A 22,413-nucleotide genomic window follows, 5' to 3' on the forward strand; every position below is an offset into this window, starting at 1 on the left:
ATTAAAATGCTTTCTTGTTAATTGCTTTCTGATTCAGTACACACATTTAGTCCCAAGCCATTGAATTGATTAGCATTTTTAAAAAATCACGTATTGTCACACCATGTTGAAACTTAATATTGTCTACAATATCCCAAAGATGCATTGGTTAAAAGGTCATACAAATGATGATATTTGTACCATAAACAACAGCTAGAAGGGTGCCCATGCTGTTAGGGCCTAGCTGACCTGCGGTATACTCCTCTGCAGTGGCATCCCCTCCTCCTGTGGTGACAGGAAGGCTATGTCCACTATCGTCGCCTGGGTCTGTTTTGTCAATATCTTTTGGGCCCAGTTCCTGAATGGACTCCTTTGCGTTATCACTACCAGTGTCAGTGATGGGGATGTGGTTGTACTCAGGAAGTGGAACAGATGTGCTGGTCTTGAAGAGAAGAAGAGAATGATTCTCTTCTGAAGGCTTAAAGGAACCCTTCCTGGTTACACAGTTGTATTTTCTAAACGGGGGAACGAACACACCAGGCGCTCTAGTCTTGTCCTGAGGCCCACTGCTCTTCTGTGGCTCAAGCTTGACATTCTTCCGGAATGGGGGGACGAATACAGCTGTCTTGGAGCCAACTGGTTTACGGTCTTCGGCGGTTGGATCTGATGTTGTCTTCTGTGGCTCGGTCTTATTCAGCCTTGTGTTCACACAACTCTGCTTAGCGCTGGAAAGACAAACATAGGAGATGAGAATCTATGACACACAGATTTCATGCTAGGTGAATGAATGAATGCATTTTATTTGATAAATAATTTCAAGATACATATGTTGTTTGAACTATGTCAAAACAACTATATATCCTCTAGTATTAAATTGATTACCTACCGATACGGCCTGGTGACATTAGGTTGAAGAGCCACATTATATTGGAAGACTCTCCTGTCTTTAAATATACCTGAAACAATCAAACATGCATTGATGAACCATCTTGTCAATGTTCATTTTCATTGTACTGGGAATTTTGTTACTTGTAGAAAAGGTCAACTGTCTTACCATCTGCACTGCTTTTAGCTGGAGTGAGTGTTGAACGTCTATTACAATCCACAGTTCTGTCGAATTCGGCCAAGAGTCTTCTTTTCAGAGGAGGTTGGTCTATTGAATATAATATCACATTAAGGACAATGTTGTAAATCAATTTCTTCAGAATTATATTCTTATATTGGTAAACACACAACCCTGTAACTTTCATATGCAAGAAAAAACAGTTATTATGTCTAACATTACTCCTCTAGGCTCCTCCCAATCACAATATCTGATCATATTTCTGTTCTTTTACCTGTCATCCCTAAATCCTCTGCCAACCTTTTCCCGATTCCACTTCTCATCTCAAAACCCCCCTTAGCTTGGATTGGAGTTCCAGGACTCTGATCGGTCAAGTCTTCGTCCTCTAAAAGAGCCTTGGTACAATCCATGGCCTCCTGGGCAAAGTACCTCTTCTGGGTCACAGAGCAGCCACTGAACCCCAGGGATTCAAAATTGAACAAGGAAGACTCCGCTTGACATGCTGCAGATGAAGACTGACATGCCATTCCGACAATGGTCTGGATAGCTTCGCGGTCCTCCAGTCCCACTGCTTTGACCGGCATACGGTGATCATGAATATGGGGAGTAGGGACCTTCAGTGGCCTTTTTTCTTCAGATCTTTTGTGAGGGTCAGTATCACTGGCAAGGGTATCATCACACGCTTTGAATTTGTCACATGCTACTTGAAGTGCCTTCTCTGAAACAGACACTCCTTTACCACTGGCTGTGCTAAAACCACAATGGCTTCCTATTGGATTACTGCCAACTGAATCTTTTACATTACCAGTCTCACCCAGAACGTACACAGACTTCACATCTTGAAGAGCATTTTCTGAAATAGACACCCCTTTCCCGCTGGCTGTGCTACCATGAGAGATTTCATGCGTTTCCTTTGTTAGAATATTTTCCAGATCCACTTTGTGGCTATTCTCAGGTTGTGGATTTTCAATTACATCACATTCGTTCAGATTAGACTTTGCTTTCTGGAGTGCCCCATCGGACATATGCACAGTCTTGCCACTGGCAGTGCTGAAACCACAGCTATCTTCTTCACCGTTGAGGTCAGAAGAATTCGATTTGTTCCTTGCTCCTTCTTTGACACCTGTACCATCTTCGGTGAGTAATGGAAATCTACCATCTGAAAACCAAGCCTCCTCAATGGCATTTGAGTCTGTGCAGTTATCAAGGTTTTCATTCAGAATGCTCTTTGCCTTCAAAATACCTTTTTCAGAGACATGCACTTTCTTTCCACCAGCTGTCATGAAGGCACAATAGCTTTTCCCTGGATTGTTCATCAGACCATCAGTAGACTTTACGTCTATATTCCCTCGCTTTGCTTCGGCACTGATTAAGCTGTCCATATTGGAATCACAGTTGTTGAAAACAGCCTTTGCTTGCTTAAGGGCCTTAGTTGAAACGGTTACTTCTTTGACAATCGCAGTCTTAAATCCACCGTGCTTCTGTGGTGGATTCTGAATGGTATGAAGGTCTACTCGGATCTTGTTCTTCGATATAGAAAGTTCCTCTCCATCCACATTACATTCACTCAGAAGAGCCTGTGCTTTCAACAGTGCCCCTTCGGACACAGACACTCTCTTCCCACTGGCAGTGCTAAAACCACATCCATTTCTCAAAGGATCTTTAGCATGGGTTTGAGAATGTTCAGGTTCAAGCATTTTGCTCTTTGCCCATAGAACATCATGTGAATTGCCACCTCCATCAGACTGAGTTTTTGCTGTCAAAGGGATCTTTGATGATATGGAGGCTGCTTCACTACTGGGTTTCTTAAAATCAAAGTCACTTTCCTCCTGAATATTCTGACTTGGTATCTTTGCATTCAAGCTGGGGATTTTCCCTGGCTTAGAATTGTCCAATTCATCACAGTCATTAAGGAGAGTCCTTGCCTTCAGTAGAGATTTTGCAGAAACATCAACTCTCTTCCCCCGAGCAGTGCTGAAGCCACAATTGTTTATCTCACAATTATTACTGCCAGTCTCTGATACACTTGTTTTGTTCGGCTTTTCTGATGCACAACCTGAACTTTCCATAACGTCACAATCTTTGAAGACTGCATTTGTTTTTTGAAGGGCCTTTGCCGACACGGTCACTCCTTTACCACCGTCTGTCTGGAAACCACCATCCCCATGTTTGTGAGAATGTGTAAAGTCCACTTTAATCTTGTCAATGTATTCATCACGTGGTTCCTTCAGGTCTACTTTATTTTCAGGGCCATGAAAATGTGTCACATTTGAATCAACATTTGTATCAACTTCGCCTCTATATTGAACAGGTGAGGTTTCAACTTGTTCCGTATTTTCTACTACACATTTGGGTGTGTTCATCTCACGATTTTCCTCCAAATCTGCAAACAAGGCCCTTGCTTTGCTCAGACACTTCTCTGAAACTCTCATAGCATTTCCTCCAGCAGTTTTAAAACCCACATCCAACTTGGGGAGATTTTTGCTTTCAGACTCCATTCCACTGATGTTCGTTTCCATATCAAACAGATGGTTCTTGTTTGTGGTTTTTGTCAACAAACCAAAGGAACTCTCAGCTATGTTTTCAGAGCTATAACTGGGAATGTTAAGTACTCTTCTGTGGAGAACATGTTCTTTGGGTTTCTCTGTTGAACTGCTGGGTGATGCCCCACTAGATTTAATTTTGGTGGTTGTTACTTGGCAAATTTTCTTGCAATGAGGAATAGTTGTCTTTTTGTCAGGGGTGGCCATCATCACGGATTGCTTCTCAACATCAGAGTTAAAACTGTCATTGAAATCTATGCCTGTGAGAAATTCAGGATCCAACTCTTTCTCAGATGATTGACGAGGGGGGCTCCCATCTGGAACATAGCAGTTCCGCTTTGCTGGTTTAAACTGTGTGAACTCAAATTGGCTGTCTGCAGCTTCCAAGAGACTGCACAATTCTGAAACATCAGCTCTCTGTGAGTCTGTCAACAGACCTTGGCTCTCAACAGACCTCTGGTGTGTATAGGGTAGAGGTTGTAAATGAGATCCATCAACAAGCTCCAATCCACATGACATGTTACCTTCCTCAGGAAGGCTTATCTCAGGAATATTGACTGCAGGTATTTCATCCTCAATCTCCTTGAACAAATCCTTGGCTTTCTCCAGATTTGCTGAATAATTTGTTATCTTCTTATTGGAGGCCATTTTGAAACCAGACCCAGGGAGTGAGGAAACAGAGACATTGACGCTGTGAGGGGTCTGAACAACTTGACCATTCAATTTTACGCTGGTTTGCTTTGACCTTTTGGCAACGTTGAGTGGACTGATGAACTTAATTTCTGTGGACAGTCGGCTCCCTGTTACACATGACAACACCGGTTTCACTTCACTGGCAGCAGTAACGACATCAGTCATATTTTCCTCAATTAAGTCATCTAATGATGCTTTTGCTTTCTTTATTGCTTCTGGAGGCAAAGAGATAATCCAGTTGTTACCAGTTTTAAACTCTCTAGATGATTGATTTCCAGAACTTTTTTCAGAGCTAGGGTGAACGTTGGATGATTCTGTTTGTGTGACATTAGAAAGGGTGGAGGGGGGGAAGCCACTCTCCATTCTAGACGTGCTTGCAGAGTTGCTAAACTGAGAACCAGGAATATGCATTTCATCACTGATGCCAGAGTTAAGATGTTCAGGTTTTTGGCCCCATTCTAGTTGAGTTAACAATTTTCTGTTCCTTAGTCTCATTGCTGAGAGACAAGCTGATGCAGAGAAGCCATTTTTAATAGAGTCTGTTCTTTTGCTGCATGGTTTACTAGAGTCAACTACTTGGCTAAAATCTTGTGCAAATGCCCTGCAAAGCTGTGACATATCAAGATCAGGGTCTTTGGTTGGTGCTCGTGAAACAATATTTTCTTCAGTTGCACTTTCCTGCTGAACTAGCGGCTTTTTCCCATCCAAGGCAGTTTTGTTAAGATTATTAAACTCATCTTCATTGGTTTGTTTTACATTTGGATTTTCACCTAAAATGATAAAAGAGAATAGAAGCAAAATCATTTCATTGAACTGAGAAATATAAATAAATGACAATCTCTGGGAGCAGTTCCAGATTACAATCTTACCTCTGGGAGCAGTTCCAGATGATGCAGGTAACATCCAAGTAACATTATCTTTTCCTTGCACTGACGGAAGTGGATTTTGGACACAGTAAACAAATGTCCTTGTTTTCCTGGGGAAGGTGTGTTCTAGAGAGCTTTCGACTACAGACCCTGGTACTGTTCTTCTGGAAAGGGCAGACTCCACCTGGACAGTCTGCTTAGAGGAACCACGATCTGGCTGCTGGCTTCCAGTGAAGTCACAGAACGTTTCACTTACATCATCTTGTGGAATTATGTGTTTAGTAGAGGAAGACCCCTCATGGTGAAATGAATCCATATCATAGTCTGAAATGTCAGGTACATTTATTGGAGTCCACTGAGAAATCCCCAAATCCCCAGACTTCATGTCAGTCCTGGACTCAAGGGGCTCAGAGGTTGCCCTGGTGTGTTGGTATTCTCCTGCTCTGTCACTGGATACTTTGTCATGTTCCATTGTAGAAGTAGGTACGTGTTCCTTAGTTGAGTTGCTTTGCTTCCTTTTGATTCTCTCCTTGGTCTTCACCCTTCGTAAAGCCAAACTGCTGTTGCTGAAGAATATGGAGAGGACATCCTCAGCTCCATCTAGAACACTGGCCATTGTGCTGCGGATTTCTCCGCCCTCAATAGCATCTGGTAATGTCTGCATACAATGGCTGCTACTGTCAACAGGTAACGTGTCTTGAGAGCCAGGGGAGATTTCAATCACACCAGGCAAGTGGCAATCCAGTCCTGTTGGTATTCCAGAGAAATGATCAGTACTTGTATCTGTTATACAGTGTTATTATGCAGAGTAACTTCTACAATATTTACTACTGTAGTTACCGTTCAACAAATACTCACCATTATGTTGACAGAGAGGTCTATCGTTCTGTTCTGGTGACAGCACTGTGCTTCCAGACTCCTTGGAGACCGAGGGGAAAAGCTTTCGCACAAACTATATGAGAGAGAGCAGACAAATCCTTTTCTACAAGTCTGATACACATAAATGCCTTGAGCATGGGCAGATTATCCAAGTGTAATCAAGGGGCCACCAATGTATTGGAGCAATATTGTACTATTTATCTAATACTGTTTTTTAAATTCAAGCAAGGCAATAGCATTAGACGTCATTAGAATAATAAAAATCTGTTTATGCTTAACCTGCGATTAGTTTTTCTAGGATTGTATGGAATACTCACCATAACCTGCTCTTCAGTAGAAAGTCTTACTGGGTACATAGGCCTATGCTCCTCACTTTTAGCTGAAAGAGTGAGGACATGCCATTTTAGACAACCAATGTAAAAATACCATTATAATAAAAACCCAAATTCATACAGTCTCATACTTACTCAAAATGATGGTGGGCGACATGACAGGTGTGTTGAGAGAACTGGTCCAGGACATATTAGGGTCTAACTGTGCACCAAGACTTTCAGATATACGTTTGGAAGAGTGTGCCTGCTGAAATAAAATGATCTTAATTTAAAAAATGTATAATGGAACTTTTAAAACACTAGTTTGGTTTTTAAAAGATTTCCCCAAGAACAGGTGCACCTACCGCAGAGTGTTTTGGTGTGTCAAGCAGCCCTGTAAACGTGACAGAAAATAAAATGTGCAAATTTAAAATCAAAACAATAAATACCAATATAATAAATATCAACATCGATCAATACTGAAAAGTCACCAGTCAGCTTACCAAAACTGTCTCCATGCAGCCTTGTTCTACAGGATTTACTGGGGGACTCGCTAAAAATAGAACCACTGATGTCATCAACCATCACAAGAGCAGGTGTTCTGACATCACATTGTGAGCCGTAGGTCAGAATATCAGGATCCAGGCATCAGCAAAGCAATGTGTACTTTTAGATTTGCACATTTGTGAAATACCAACGTATCAGCACAAACAGACAGACATTCTCACCTGTCTATTGATTTTCCAAATAAGCATGGGCTTGTGTCTGTTATTTCTGTTCCAGAGCTTCCTACGCAGCAAAACAGGAAATATCAGTGCACACATTCCGCAGGGAAGTAATCAGGGATAACATAGACAATCAGGAAAAAGGAGATAGGCCTTCTAGTTAGAGGTAGGTCTAGCACTCGTTCAACAAAGAGGGGTTCTCAGTTGAAGAATTGGCGACGGAGCAGGAATTTGTTCAACAGTCCCGACGCTGTCTCTACACGTTAATAATCCTCACTTGTGATACGGTTTTGGAAACCTTTGGAACTTTACTTTCATATCATTGAGAAATTATTTTCATAAATCGAATTGTAAAATTACTACACACCTTTTTAACACGATTCCCACACAGCAATATTTCCATGTTAAGGTTTACGGAAGAGAGGCGCCCACCGGTTCCAATTAGCTATCTAGCATCTCTGAACACCTGTGTGCAACGGAAGAAGGACGCCAGAAAAGTGTTGTAACTGAGAAATACTGTCGGCCGCAACTGTGTTAAAACAGTGTACACAGTAAGTGTATTTTATGCATTTGTACAATTATTTTGATGTGATATGAAAGTAGAACGCTTATGTTTCTAGAACCGTATCGCAATTGAGAATCAATTAACATTTAGATGGAGTATTTGTCTGTTTTGGTTGCCAGAGCCACTTTACCTCTGAACATAACATGTAGGTCCTTGGATGTTAAAGGGCTAGGGTAGGTCATGGGCTAGGGTAGGTCATGTCAACGATAAAATTTACAATAGTCTATTTTAACAGTGCAAACAGTACATTTATCTCTACCTTGATCAGGGAAAAAAATGTCTTCTGTCAATGTCTCAGCAGACTGTGGTCTTCTCTGCCTGAAGATCGTCGGGGTAGAGAACATATCACTATCCAGGGGACATTTTTCCAACGGTGATTTGAAACTGCCATCTTGTCCACAAGATATTGCAGTGCTGGGATCCTCTTTCTCTGTATCACCCCGATCCCCACTGGAAGCTTTAGCAGTGAGTTCCTCAAACCAGTTTGGGTTCAGAGGTCCCAACTCTTCATTGAGAGGATAGAAGAGAGTATACATGACGACATTACCATTGCTAGTATGATTAATATGATTCAATATGATTTCATGGAGAAAAGCAGATGGCTAGCTACCTTCCCATATTTGATCCTTGAAAGCGTCAAACATGTTTCTCCTTGTGTACATGTCTTAGGTCATCTGTGGTATGCCTGAAACGAGTCGTTTATTAAAGTTTAGTTACCTAGATAAACAAATAGCTAGCCTGTATGCATCATTCACGACTGGCGAACCTACAGTGCAGCGGAAAGTATTCAGACCCATTGACTTTTTCCACATTGTTATATTACAGCCTTATTCTAAAATTGATTAAATTAACAATAAAAACAGATTATTTACACTTTATTTACATAAGTATTCAGACTCTTTGCTATGAGACTCGAAATTGAGCTCAGGTGCATCCTGTTTCCATTGATCATCCTTGAGATGTTTCTACAACTTGATTGGAGTCCACCTGTGGTAAATTCAATTGATTTAGAAAAGGCACAAACCTGTCTATATAAGGTCCCACAGTTGACAGTGCATGTCAAAGCAAAAATCAAGCCATGAGGTCGAAGGAATTGTCCGTAGAGCTCCGAGACAGGATTGTGTCGAGGCACAGATCTGGGGAAGGGTTCCAAAAAATGTTTGCAGCATTGAAGGTCCCCAAGAACACAGTGGCCTCCATCATTCTTAAATGGAAGAAGTTTGGAACCACCAAGACTCTTCCTAGAGCTGGCCGCCCGGCCAAACTGAGCAATCAGGGGAGAAGGGCCTTGGTCAGGGAGGTGACCAAGAACCCGATGGTCACTCTGACAGAGCTCCAGAGTTCCTCTGTGGAGAACCTTCCAGAAGGACAACCATCTCTGCAGCACTCCACCAATTAGGGCTCTATGGTAGGAGTGGCCAGACGGAAGCCACTCCTCAGTAAAAGGCACATGACAGCCCGCTTGGAGTTTGCCAAAAGGCACCTAAAGGACCCTCAGACCATGAGAAACAAGATTCTCTGGTCTGATGAAACCAAGATTGAACTCTTTGGCCTGAATGCCAAGCGTCACCTCTGGAAGAAACCTGGCACCATCCCTACGGTGAAGCATGGTGGTGCCAGCATCATGCTGTGGGGATGTTTTTCAGCGGCAGGGACTGGGAGACTAGTCAGGATCGAGGGAAAGATGAACGGAGCAAAGTACTAAGAGATCCTTGATGAAAACCAGCTCCAGAGCGCTCAGGACCTCAGACTGGGGCGAAGGTTCACTTTCCAACAGGAAATTACCTTAAGAACACAGCCAAGACAATGCAGGAGTGGCTTTGGGACAATTCTCTGAATGTCCTTGAGTGGCCCAGCCAGAGCCTGGAGTTGAACCCGATGGAACACCTCTGGAGAGACCTGAAAATAGCTTAGCAGCGACACTCCCCATCCAACCTGACAGAGCTTGAGAGAATCTGCAGAGAAGAATGGGAGAAACTCCCCAAATACAGGTGTGCCAAGCTTGTAGCGTCATACCCAAGAAGACTCGAGGCTGTAATCGCTGCCAAAAGGTGCTTCAACAAAGTACTGTGTAAATGGTCTGAATACTTGTGTAAATGTGATCAGTTTTTTTATTTTTTATAAATTTGCTAACACTTCTAAAAACCTGTTTTTGCTTTGTCATCACGGGGTATTGTGTGTAGATTGATGAGGGGAAAAAACGATTTAATCAATTTTAGAATAAGGCTGTAAAGTAACAAAATGTGGAAAAAGTTAAGGGGTCTGAATACTTTCTGAATGCACCGTATGTGGCAAGCCAGATGTTAGCTCAGCCTGGTCTCATAGACTAGACGTAACATAGTAAATATAAATCCGGGACACTCAAATTAGTTTGATATGTTACATTTGGTACGGTTACATAAGACATGATTACTTATTACACAATCACTCATATTTCATATGTCACAACGATTCACGATACGAATGCTACGATGCTGGTAAAGTTGTCTCGCGCACCTGCTGCTGCTGCAAGAGCACAGACACACTTCCCCAAGCTCTGGACAGTGCTGGTCATAAAAAAAGCTAGCTATCTGACATTGTTCTTCCCCAAAAACATAGCAAAATTGAAAATCTGTTTCAGTAGCTATAGTTAGATAGATAGGTAGATAGTTAGCTAGCTATCTAGCTAGGTGTCATCATCTAAAATACCCCAAATGTATAAGACAGTTCTTATTTGATTAATGGTGGTCAGACCCACCTACGTGAAGCTAGCCACAATAGTGGAATTTGCAGTTCGCTTCAAAATAAGTCTCATTAAAAGTGATGAAATGAATACAAATAGTGGAATCATGCCATAATGGCATAGATCATGCTAAACGAGGTCGGAATGTTGTTATTTAAATTAAACAAAAGACAATTTGTTAATTTGACAAAAATCTGTTGAAATCACACTGGATTTATTAGACTTTAGAATTGCATTGGGGCATACCTATTTCACTGTACAGCCTTACCTATGGATTGTGGATCAATGACATGGGGTATCAGTCTACTCAGTGACACCCAGAGAACATTAGCGTCGTAGCTCTTATTGCGGGACTCTGAAACCACTGTGAATTGAGCCACATTTATTGTACCAGTCAACCTACTATGTGTATTGAACACTATTCTAGAGGAAAAACAATACAACGTGGATGTTTTGGAGTCTGATAACTCTGAGGAGGCTTTTGGGAAAAAAGCACTTGGGTACTGAGTAGACCGATACATTTACATTTTAGTAATTTAGCAGACGCTCTTATCCAGAGCGACTTACAGTTAGTGAGTGCATACATTTTTCATTGATCCCCAATCCTTAGGTAAGGCTGTACAGTGCAATATGAATGTCAATACGCACAATAGGCTGACTGGGGAGGTGATTTCCCACAGTCAAAGTCCCGCAATAAGAGCTACGACGCTAATATTTGCGTAAACCATAAACTTTTATTTTGAAGGCGTAACGCAAATTCCACTATTGTGGCTAATCCTTATTGTGGCTAGCTTCACAACAAATAAACCGGTCAAGCCTCACTAGCCAGATCAAATAAAATACAATTGTATTTGTCACATCCACGTTTTTAGCAGATGTTATAGCGGGTGTAGCGAAATGCTTGTGCTTCTAGCTCCAACGGTGCAGTAATATCTAACAATTTCACAACATATACCCAATACGCACAAAAAAGTAAGGAAAGGGATTTAAGAATATATACATATCTGGACAAGCAATGACAGAGCGGCATGGACTAAGATACAGAAGAATATTATAGAATAGAATGCAGTATATACAGTGGTGTGAAAAAGTGTTTGCCCCCTTCCTGATTTCTTATTTGTTTGCATGTTTGTCACACTTAAATGTTTCAGATCAAACAAATGTAAATATTAGTCAAAGATAACACAAGTAAATACAAAATGCAGTTTTGAAATGAAGGTTGTTATTATTAAGGGAAAACAAAATCCAAACCCACATGGCCTGTGTGAAAAAGTGATTGCCCCCTACAACCTAATAACTGGTTGGGCCACCCTTAGCAGCAACAACTGCAATCAAGATTTTGCGATAACTTGCAATGAGTCTTTTACAGCGCTGTGGAGGAATTTTGGCCCACTCATCTTTGCAGAATTGTTGTAATTCAGCCACATTGGAGGGTTTTCGAGCATGAACTGCCTTTTTAAGGTCATGCCACAGCATCTCAATAGGATTCAGGTCAGGACTTTGACTAGGCCACTCCAAAGTCTTCATTTAGTTTTTCTTCAGCCATTCAGAGGTGGACTTGCTGGTGTGTTTTGGATCATTGTCCTGCTGCAAAACCCAAGTTCACTTTAGTGTTTACTTCTGTTATCTTTGACTAATATTTACATTTGTTTGATGATCTGAAACATTTAAATGTGACAAACATGCAAACAAATAACAAATCAGGAAGGGGGCAAACACTTTTTCACACCACTGTACATATGAGATGAGTACTGTAAGATATGTAAACATTATTAAAGTGACTAGTGTTCCATTTCTTAAAGTGGCCAGTGATTTCAATAGGCAGCAACAGCCTCTAATGTGCTAGTGATGGCTATTTAACAGTCTTATGGCTTTGAGATAGAAGCTGTTTTTCATTCTCTCGGTCCCAGCTTTGATGCACCTGTACTGACCTCGCCTTCTGGATGATAGCGGGGTGAACAGGCAGTGGCTCGGGTGGTTGATGTCCTTGATTATCTTTTTGGCCTTCCTGTGATATTGGGTGCTGTATGTGTCTTGGAGGGCGGGTAGTTTTCCCCCGGTAATGCGTTCGGCAGACCGCACCACCCTCTGGAGAGCCCTGTGGTTGCGGGCGGTGCAGTTGCTGTACCAAGCGGTGATACAGCCTGACAGGATGCTCTCAATTGTGCATCTGTAAAAGTTTGTGAGGGTTTTAGGTGATAAGCCACATTTCTTCAGCCTCCTGAGGTTGAAGAGGCTCTGTTGCGCCTTCTTCACCACACTGTCTGCGTGGGTGGAGCATTTCAGTTTGTCGGTGATGTGTACGCCAAGGACCTTGAAGCTTTTCACCTTCTCCACTGCGGTCCCGTCGATGTGGATAGGGGGTTGCACCCTCTGCTGTTTCCTGAAGTCCACGATCATCTCCTTTGTTTTGTTGATGTTGAGTGAGAGGTTATTTTCCTGGCACCACACTCCCAGAGCCCTCACCTCCTCCCTGTAGGCGGTCTCGTCATTGTTGGTAATCAAGCCTACTACTGTTGTGTCATCTGCAAACTTGATGATTGAGTTGGAGTTGTGCTTGGCCACGCAGTCATGGGTGAACAGGGAGTACAGGAGGGGGCTGAGCACGCACCTTGTGGGGCCCCAGTGTTGAGGATCAGCGAAGTGGAGGTGTTGTTTCCTACCTTCACCACCTGGGGGCATCCCGTCAGGAAGTCCAGGACCCAGTTGCACAGGGCGGGGTTCAGACCCAGGGCCTCAAGCTTAATGATGAGCTTGGAGGGTACTATGGTGTTGAATGCTGAGCTATAGTCAATGAACAGCATTCTTACGTAGGTATTCCTCTTGTCCAGATGAGATAGGGCAGTGTGCAGTGTGATGGCAATTGCATCGTCTGTGGATCTATTGGGGCGGTAAGCAAATTGAAGTGGGTCTAGGGTGACAGGTAAGGTAGAGGTGATATGATCCTTGACTAGTCTCTCAAAGAACTTCATTATGACAGAGGTGAGTGCTACAGGGCGATAGTCATTTGGTTCAGTTACCTTTGCTTTCTTGGGTACAGGAACAAGGGTGGCCCTCTTGAAGCATGTGGGAACAGCAGACTGGGAAAGGGAGAGATTGAATATGTCAATGAACACACCAGCCAGCTGGTCTGCGCATGCTCTGAGGACGCGGCTAGGGATGCCGTCTGGGCCAGCAGCCTTGCGGGGGTTAACATGCTTAAATGTCTTAATCACGTCGGCCATGGAGAAGGAGAGGCCACAGTCCTTGGTAGTGGGCCTCGTCAGTGACACTGTGTTATCCTCAAAGTGGGCGAATAAGGTGTTTAGCTTGTCTGGAAGCGAGACGGTGTCAGTGACGTGGCTGGTTTTCTTTTTGTAGTCTGTGATTAGTCTGTAGACCCTGCCACATACGTCTTGTGTCTGAGCCGTTGAATTGCGACTCCACTTTGTCTCTATACTGATGTTTTGCCAGTTTAATTGCCTTGCGGAGTGAGTAGCTACACTGTTTGTATTCTGCCATATTCTGGTTAGGGTAGGTTTTAATAGTCACAGTGGGCACAACATCACCTATACACTTCCTGATAAACTCAGTCACTGTTTCAGTGTATATGTCTACATTATTTTCTGAAGCTACCCGGAACATATCCCAGTGCGCGTGATCAAAACAATCTTGAAGCGTGGACTCCGATTGGTCAGACCAGCGTTGAATAGTCCTTAGCACGGGTACTTCCTGTTTGAGTTTCTGCCTATAGGAAGGGAGAAGCAAAATGGAGTCGTGGTCAGATTTGCCAAAAGGAGGGCGGGGGAGGGCCTTATAACCATCCATGAAGTTTGAATAGCAATGGTCGAGGATTTTAGCAGCGCGAGTACAACAGTCGATATGTTGATAGAACTTCGGCAGCCTAGTCCTCAAATTTACTTTGTTAAAATCAACGGCTCCAATAAATGCAGCCTCAGGATATGCGGTTTCCAGTTTGCATAAGGTCCATTGAAGTTCGAGGGCCGTCGTGGTATCGGCTTGAGGGGGGATATACATGGCCGTGACTATAACCGAAGAAAATTCTCTTGGGAGATAATACGGTCGGCATTTGATTGTGAGATATTCTAGGTCGGGTGAACAGGACTCGAGTTCCTCTATGTTACTACAATTACACCACGAGTCGTTAATCATGAAACACACACCTCCGCCCTTCTGCTTCCCAGAGAGATATTTATTCCTGTCTGCGCGATAAACTGAGAACCCATCTGGCTGGACCGATTCTGACAGAATATCCCAAGAGAGCCATGTTTCCGTGAAACAGAGTATGTTACAGGCCTTGATGTCTCTCTGGAAAGATATCCTTGCCCGTAGTTCATCGACTTTGTTAACTAAAGATTGAAGATTAGCGAGTAGAATACTTGGAAGCGGTGGGTGGTGTGCGCGCCTCCTAAGTCGGACCAGCAGGCCGCTCCGAGTGCCTCTCCTCCACCGGCGATGTTTTGGGTCAGCCGCTGGAATCAGTTCAGTTGCCCTGGGGAGAGCAAACAAAGGATCTGCTTCGGGAAAGTCGTATTCCTGGTCATAATGCTGGTGAGTTACCGCCGCTTTGATATCCAATGGTTTTTCCCAGCTGTATGTAATGATGCAAAACACTTACTGAGCTAATAATGTAAAAAATAATACATAAAAAAAGAAAATACTGCAAAGTTTCCTAAGAGCTAGTCGCAAGGCCGCCATCTTCGTCGGCGCCAGGATCAGCTAGCTGGCTGTTTATAACATTAGCTTTGGCCTTTGGGCAACAGGGTTAAGTAACTGGCTAGCTTGTTATTTCATTAACTGAAGTTCGATTTCAATAGAACAACAAGTGGCTACCTAGCTAACACTTACTCACATGGATTCCTAAACCATTGATAAGAATACTGAAAATGACTGCAGTTTCTACTGGTCATTGTTTTCAAGCTGGTTGCATTGATACTGGCTAGGTACCAAGCTAAAGCTAGCTAGCTACTCCAGAAGTTGCTAATAACATTTTTATCAAAGATATTTGCACAAAAAAAAATCTCCTGATCGTGCTACTGATCGTAGTGGTGGCGCTTGGCTTGCACATGCAAATTCAGCACACACAACATTCTATAATAGAATTGTCTTATTTGACGTGTCAAATTGTGTTTTGAAGTGTATATTTTTTGACACGCAAAGACCCCAACGGCGTTCCATAGCCGGAAGTTAAATAAAATGTAATATCAACTTACTCTGCCGATTGTCCATAGGATTGGTCCTTATGAAGGGGGTAAATTGAGAAAAAGCATATAATACAACATAAATTAAACAGACTTTCCAAACATTGGTCTGTTGTAGACCCACTTCCTCTCTGCTTACCTCGTGTAAAAAAAAAGTCCTGCAAGTGCGCCATAACTGCACAAAAAAAGCAAGCAATTGTGGGGGGACTTTGACTTTAGGTAAACAGAGAGGAACTGACCTCCCTGAGGAACTGCATGGGACTACAAGACCCACGTTATCCATTAGATGTATTTCTCAAATTCCCCCTGCATAATGATCAACTATACACACAATCGACAGAGTAAGTTAAAATTGAATTTTATTTAACTTCTGGTTTCCAGCAGACTTTTCAGTTTTTTTTGCAAGCTAATTCCCAGCAACGCTAGTGTGTAAATACTAGCGTTGCTAAAAGCAGCTAGCTTAGTAGCTAACTATTAAACTTGACAGAGTTGTCACAAGGAACAGACAGATAGCGAGTTACCACTGACTGTTAGTCCATATCTAACGTTAGCAAGCTGAAAAGTGAACGATATAAAGCTTTAACTAGCTTGGTACATAATGACAGCTAACGTTAACTAACTAGATAGCTAGCTAACAACAAACATACACCGATAAAAAGTGATGGACCCTGCTGGACAGCTAGCAAGCTACGCTAGGTGCAAGAGATAGAAAAACAATACCATAAAAAAGATGGTGCTCCTTTCCACAGCAGATGATCAACATGACAGTGTAAACTATAGCTAGCAGTTCTTACACAGAAAACAGACCGATAGCGATTACTTTCTTTGACTGCTTAATGTGGTCAAATGTTTGTCAGACAGACTATCAGTTAGAACCTTCTTCTTCTATGGTATAATGGCGGTCCGCAAACATACGTTTAAGGTGCATGCCGCCACCTACTGTGCTATGGAGGACTAAAAGTGCCACAATTAAATAAATAAATACACCATTAAATAATTACTTAAATGTGTCATTAATTAATTCAAATTAGAATTAAATACATAAATGTGTAATTAAATGTATCATTAATTAATTCAAATACCGATTCATTTTATGTAAAATACATATATAATTATTTCACTATTTACATTTACATTTCATGATCCTGCATTGCAGTGATTCATGAATTACTTAAAACTGTCAAACTGACCCATCAAAGTCAGTGGGCGGGGCTAACGCGAATCTAGTCTGATCCATTGCTTTGGTCTGAAGTAGAGTAGGCCAACCTGGATAGAGACAATGGAGGATCTCCGTGAACTTTCCAGGGAGTTGGTTAGAGACATTTTAAACTTAGCAGAGGATGTAGAAGCAGGACCTGCTGACATTATCCGGAATTGATTTGTCTTGGCTTGATGCAGAGGGTAACCAATCAGGCGTTAGGTTCCGCCTACCAACTTTTGATGGGTCAGTTTGACAGTTTTAAGTAATTCAGGAAGCACTCCAACGCAGGACCATGAAATGTAAATGTAAATAGTGAAATTATTATATATGTATTTTACATAAAATGAATCGGTATTTGAATTAATTAATGACACATTTAATAACACATTTATGTATTTAATTCTAATTTTAATTAATTAATGACACATTTAATTAATTATTTAATGGTGTATTTATTTATTTAATTGTGGCACTTTTAGTCCTCCATACTGTGCTGGAGTGTGGGTGTCAATTACAATTTACAACATTAGCTCCACATTTCTAAATCCTCCTACCTAACTCAGTACCTCTGATAAAATAAAATAAGAGCCCTGCTCTTCTAAAATACCCTTCCCCCATTACCCAAATTCCCTTCCACACCCATCCAACCTCAGGGACACTACACTTCAATCTTTCCCTCTCTTCAACATACTCCACCGTTTCATCGACCATACACTCCAGACATAAACCATTCACAAAGATTTTTATAACTAAACCAAGATAGACCACCGCCTGTCGTTTCCAATGGGAACAGAAGAGTCATAGTGGCCAGAACAAGCAAGGAGGTGGGCAGAGCAAAGCACGAGCTAGCGAGATCCTATTTGCCCGTTCTAGCATACATTTGCATATTTCCGTTAGGGACCGCCTAACCTGTGAAATGCGCGTGTGCAATGACTCAATTCGCCTTTGCACTCCTAAACAACGCAATTTTTTTTTACATTTTAGTCATTTAGCAGACGCTCTTATCCAGAGCGACTTACAGTTAGTGAGTGCACACCTTTATCATACTGGCCCCCCGTGGGAATCGAACCCACAACCCTGGCGTTGCAAGCGGCATGCTCTACCAACTGAGCTACAGGATTCCTTCCTAAACTGACCTTTGAATGTTGGTCTGGAGGGCATAGAAATGCCGTCCCTTGGGCTCAGAGTCCTATCTCTCCTGCCACATCTATCAAAAAGGCTCTGATCTTACATTTAGCCTCACCTCTAGTCATAACGGTCTTCATCTTCTTCTTCTTTAAGGTTTTATTGACGGACTACATCCAGAAAGGTGTATTGCCGCCACCAACTGGGTGGGGTAAAAACTGAGCTATTTGAACGAATAAAATATATCGTTTAACCACCGTTTCTAAACCAGAGGCGTAACATCGCGAGACCAAGCAGACCAGGCCTGGATTTGGGAAGTCAATAAGAGAAGAGAAAAATTATTCCTTAGTTGTTAATTTTCTTGAAATCTAAAGGCAAATCCTAGATTCGAGCCAATGTCTTAAGTAGTTGAACATGTTTTTACTCCAACCTTGTGAAAGTAACAAACCGTGCAGGCTGTCAAATCAACTCAACTGTACTCCTTCGATATAAAGTTGTTTTTGGTTTTTAGAATAAATAAATACGCAGTTCGGCGCGAGATGACCGTTAGACCCAATGACGTGTTTGCTGGTTCGAATCCCTAAGCCTTCAAGGTGGAAAAATCTGCCATTCTGCCCTTGAGCAAGGCAGTTAACCCCCAACAACTGTTCCATGTGCACTGATGTCGATTAAAGCAACTGCCAGATGTGTATAGCCGTAACAGAAATTGTTGTTACCTTTTCTGCTGCTTTTGAGACATGGTTCGATCCAACTTTGGGGCACTACTTGTTGAGTAATTAAAACACTAAACAATCACAATACAGTAACTATTGGTCACTCTATGATGTATTATTATTATATGTATTCATTATAGAATTGTGTCAGTTATTAATGATATTAATGATAAGCCTTTTTTACTGCACTCTAGAGAGTTGTAGGCTTAGATATCTTAAATGTATTTACATATTTACAGACTGTGTGAGAGAGATAGGAGTGTGTGTGTGTGTGCATGTTGTATTTAATTTTTTCCTCGTCAGCCACCCATCTCTGCTTTTCTGCTTCATAAAAAGCTGATGTCTGGAACTCCCTCCAGGTCATCTCTCTCTCTCCATTCCTTGGCCTTGGTTGCCTGATGACTCACACTGAATTTTAATCGCTACATACATTCATTGTGGAGAATAAACGTCAGTTTGGCCGGAGCGATGTGGATGGGTAGCCAGGGAATGGCCTTGGTACATTATAAATACTTTTGCAGGACAATAAACATATTTGCTTACCACTCCTGGGAACCCTGTACATACAATGCCTTCGGAAAGTATTCAGACCCGTTGACATTTTCCACATTTTGTTAGGTTACAGCCTTATTCTAAAATTGATTAAATTGTTTTTTTTCCCTCATCAATCTACACACAATACCCCATAATGACAAAGCAAAAACAGGTTTCTAGACATTTTTGCTAATTTATTAAAAAGAAAAAACGGAAATATGACATTTACATAAGTATTCAGACCCTTTACTCAGTACTTTGTTGAAGCACCTTTGGCAGCGATTACAGCCTCAAGTCTTCTTGGGTATGACGCTACAAGCTTAGCACACCTGTATTTGGGGAGTTTCTCCCATTCTACTCTGCAGATCCTCTCAAGCTCTGTCAGGTTGGATGGGGAGCGTTGCTGCACAGCTATTTTTAGGTCTCTCCAGAGATGTTCGATCAGGTTTAAGTCCTGGCTCTGGCTGGGCCACTCAAGGACATTCAGAGACTTGTCCAGAAGCCAGTCCTGCGTTGTCTTGGCTGTGTGCTTAGGGTCGTTGTCCTGTTGGAAGGTGAACCTTCGCCCGTGTCTGAGGTCCTGAGAGCTCTGGAGCAGGTTTTCATCAAGGATCTCTCTGTACTTTGCTTGGTGGTTCCAAACTTCTTCCATTTAAGAATGATGGAGGCCACCGTGTTCTTGGGGACCTTCAATGCTGGGGTCTGATTACTTATCTAAATAAGGTATTTCTGTTTTTTTATTTATTCTAAAAACCTATATTCACTTTGTCATTATGGGGTATTGTGTGTAGATTGCTGAGGATTATTATTTTTTAATCCATTTTTAGAATAAGGCTGTAACGTAACAAAAAGTTAAGGGGTCTGAATACTTTCCGAATGCACTGTATGTTAGAGCTGTTGGGGCCCTGTTTCAGCTCCAGATGACAGAACCTGCACACACTCCCAGAGGGTTGCACTGCAGACTTCCTTTTGGTCATTCATTTTAATCAGAGAAATATCCAATAAACCAAACTGTTGCTTTAACTGTGAATGTACTTTATTGCACACGATTCTAAAATAACATGGAGCATACATAAAATAAACAATGTGTGTGAGAGAGTGAGAGTGAGGCATTTTTCAACTCAGAAAAAAGCACACAGAATTTCCTGAAACTGTACACATTAAGCAATACAATTTTACAATATTATCAATCACACTTTGATTTGATATATATTTAGAGTAATTATGTAGATATTGATAATGGATATGTAGGCGTAGATATCTCCAATCTTAAAATAAAGTATTGTTTTTTTATTTCACCTTTATTTAACCAGGTAAGCCAGTTGAGAACAAGTTCTCATTTACAACTGCGACCTGGCCTGTTGGAGCATACAAGTAATTACAATGTATTTACATTGGGGATAATGTGTGTGTGTGAGACAGAGACAGAGAGAGAGAGTGTGTGTGCATGTTGTGTTATATTTTTCCTTGTCAGCCACCCATCTCTGCTTTGTCAGTCTTGATAGGCCCAGTGTATACACTTCTGGGTGAGGCTGTCAGGCAGTGGTGTAGTGCATGGCAGAGCTGAAAGAGAGATACACAAAGTGACAGTAAGTATACAGCTCAACAACATGTTTGTGTGTGCACATCTGTTGGTGTGAGTGAGTGAGCGTATGTAATATAATTCTGAATGACCTGTATCCATCTGGGAATCCTCAAAAGTTTCTCCCTTCACGGCCAGTGTGGTAGGAACTGGTGCAGCCGGTAAATTAAATACCACAGCAGAGGACTGCTGTGACTGCAGCTGAGCTGATGGGGGTGGCAGATCTAAAAGAGAGAGGCCCAATCTTCTTAACTGACAATAATCATGTTTTGGCAGTGTCTGAGGTATAACTGCGTTGGATCTGTCAAATCGGTAAGCAGCTGCTCTTGATCATTGTCACGAAGTCACACCCATGCTACTCACGTTACAAGTTCAGAATTAGAAAGTGTAGGCTATATAGAAATAATGACGCTCAAATTCAAAATCCTTCAACGATATAATGAGGATTTCTATCAGCCTAATCAAGGTGTAGATTACATCTCACATTCCAGTGTTCAAACTTGTAAACAGGGCTGCATGAGATTTCTGTTAATGCGACTCTGTGCAGTCAATGGCAATGTCCGCTTTAGGTATAATGTCAGGAGCCGCTTGTGGATGCAGGTGCAGGGGCAGATGACTGTTGAGCTAATAGGGGTGTCAGATCTAAAAGAGAATGCCAAGACTGTGCAAAGCTGTCATCAAGGCAAAGGGTGGCTATTTGAAGAATCTCAAATATAACATATATTTTGATTTGTTTAATTTTTTTGGGGGGTTACTACATGATTCCATATGTGTTATTTAAAAGTTTTGATGTCTTCACTATTATTCTACAATGTAGAAAATAGTAAAAATAAAGAAAAACCATTGAATGAGTAGGTGTGTCCAAACTTTTGACTGGTACTGTATCTATCTATCAATATATATATTTTAAATATATTTTCCTTTATTATTTTCCACTAACCCTACCACCCCTCCCCTAATTGGAGTAAACTAATGAACAACAACACTTAGGCTTCTACTTCCAGCTTATACATACTATATACATTTACGGACACAATCTATTTTACAATAGTTATATTTTGTTTGTTTTTAGTCCTGTCCTTCCTCTACCCTCATTTTTAACTGTGCTGTTTCACAAAAGTTCGGAATCTATATATATTTTACGGACACAGTATATTTTACATTAGATATCTTAATGTTATTAGTCCCACCCTTCAGCTCCATTCAACCCCTCCCATCTATCTCTTAACACCATCCATATTGGATTTCTATTTGCCATATATTCCTCAACTGTGCTGTGATGTTTCACAAAAGTTCTGAACCTTTCTATTCTCATAGTTTCTACAGATTGTAAATTAAAGATAAACATTTTTGCTAAAAGTATTATTATATAATTGATCGATTGACTATGACTTTTCAAATCACCCAGTAGTGCTATCTCCAGAGTTAGCTCCAGGTAAATATTGCTATTCTTCAGCCATTCCTGGACCTGTGACCAAAAACAAGCTACATATGGACAGTACCAAAATAAATGATCTAATGACTCTGTGTCTTCGCAGCAAAATCTGCAGAGCTGGGAAGGTTGTATCCCCCATATATATAACATTCTATTGGTTGCAAGAATTTTGTATAATAATTTAAATAGAAAAACTAAGTTTTGAATACAGTGTTGTTTTGTGTATCAGTTCATAAACCATGTGCCATGGATTCTGTACATCAAAAATCCCTTCCC

The 22,413-nt window shown here is 41.5% G+C and overlaps 1 protein-coding gene across 8 annotated transcripts in view; it reads right to left on the minus strand.

Moving 5' to 3' along the window:
• brca2 (BRCA2 DNA repair associated) overlaps nt 1–16,451 on the minus strand; it is a 32,567-nt gene extending 16,116 nt beyond the window's left edge. For 2 of the 8 annotated variants that reach the window (XM_084148343.1, XM_084148338.1), the window contains exons 1-14: nt 16,268–16,451; nt 8,235–8,309; nt 7,884–8,129; nt 7,063–7,123; nt 6,838–6,887; nt 6,700–6,728; nt 6,491–6,602; nt 6,341–6,402; nt 6,003–6,096; nt 5,148–5,891; nt 1,317–5,048; nt 1,034–1,132; nt 866–935; nt 181–704 (exon numbers count right to left, since the gene is read on the minus strand). In XM_084148343.1, the coding sequence (XP_084004469.1) occupies nt 181–704; nt 866–935; nt 1,034–1,132; nt 1,317–5,048; nt 5,148–5,891; nt 6,003–6,096; nt 6,341–6,402; nt 6,491–6,602; nt 6,700–6,728; nt 6,838–6,887; nt 7,063–7,123; nt 7,884–8,129; nt 8,235–8,286 (5,875 nt within the window). In that variant the 5' untranslated portion in view covers nt 8,287–8,309; nt 16,268–16,451. Of the gene's footprint in view, nt 1–180; nt 705–865; nt 936–1,033; nt 1,133–1,316; nt 5,049–5,147; nt 5,892–6,002; nt 6,097–6,340; nt 6,403–6,490; nt 6,603–6,699; nt 6,729–6,837; nt 6,888–7,062; nt 7,124–7,883; nt 8,130–8,234; nt 8,310–12,277; nt 12,346–13,366; nt 13,427–15,559; nt 15,623–16,267 lie in introns of those variants that run through there. The other 6 variants (XM_084148340.1, XM_084148339.1, XM_084148345.1 and 3 more) reach the window with 6 other exon arrangements.
• Nucleotides 16,452–22,413: the final 5,962 nt, after the last annotated feature.

This window comes from Coregonus lavaretus (genome assembly GCF_964263955.1).
Source record: "Coregonus lavaretus genome assembly, chromosome: 30".
NCBI lineage: Eukaryota > Metazoa > Chordata > Actinopteri > Salmoniformes > Salmonidae > Coregonus > Coregonus lavaretus.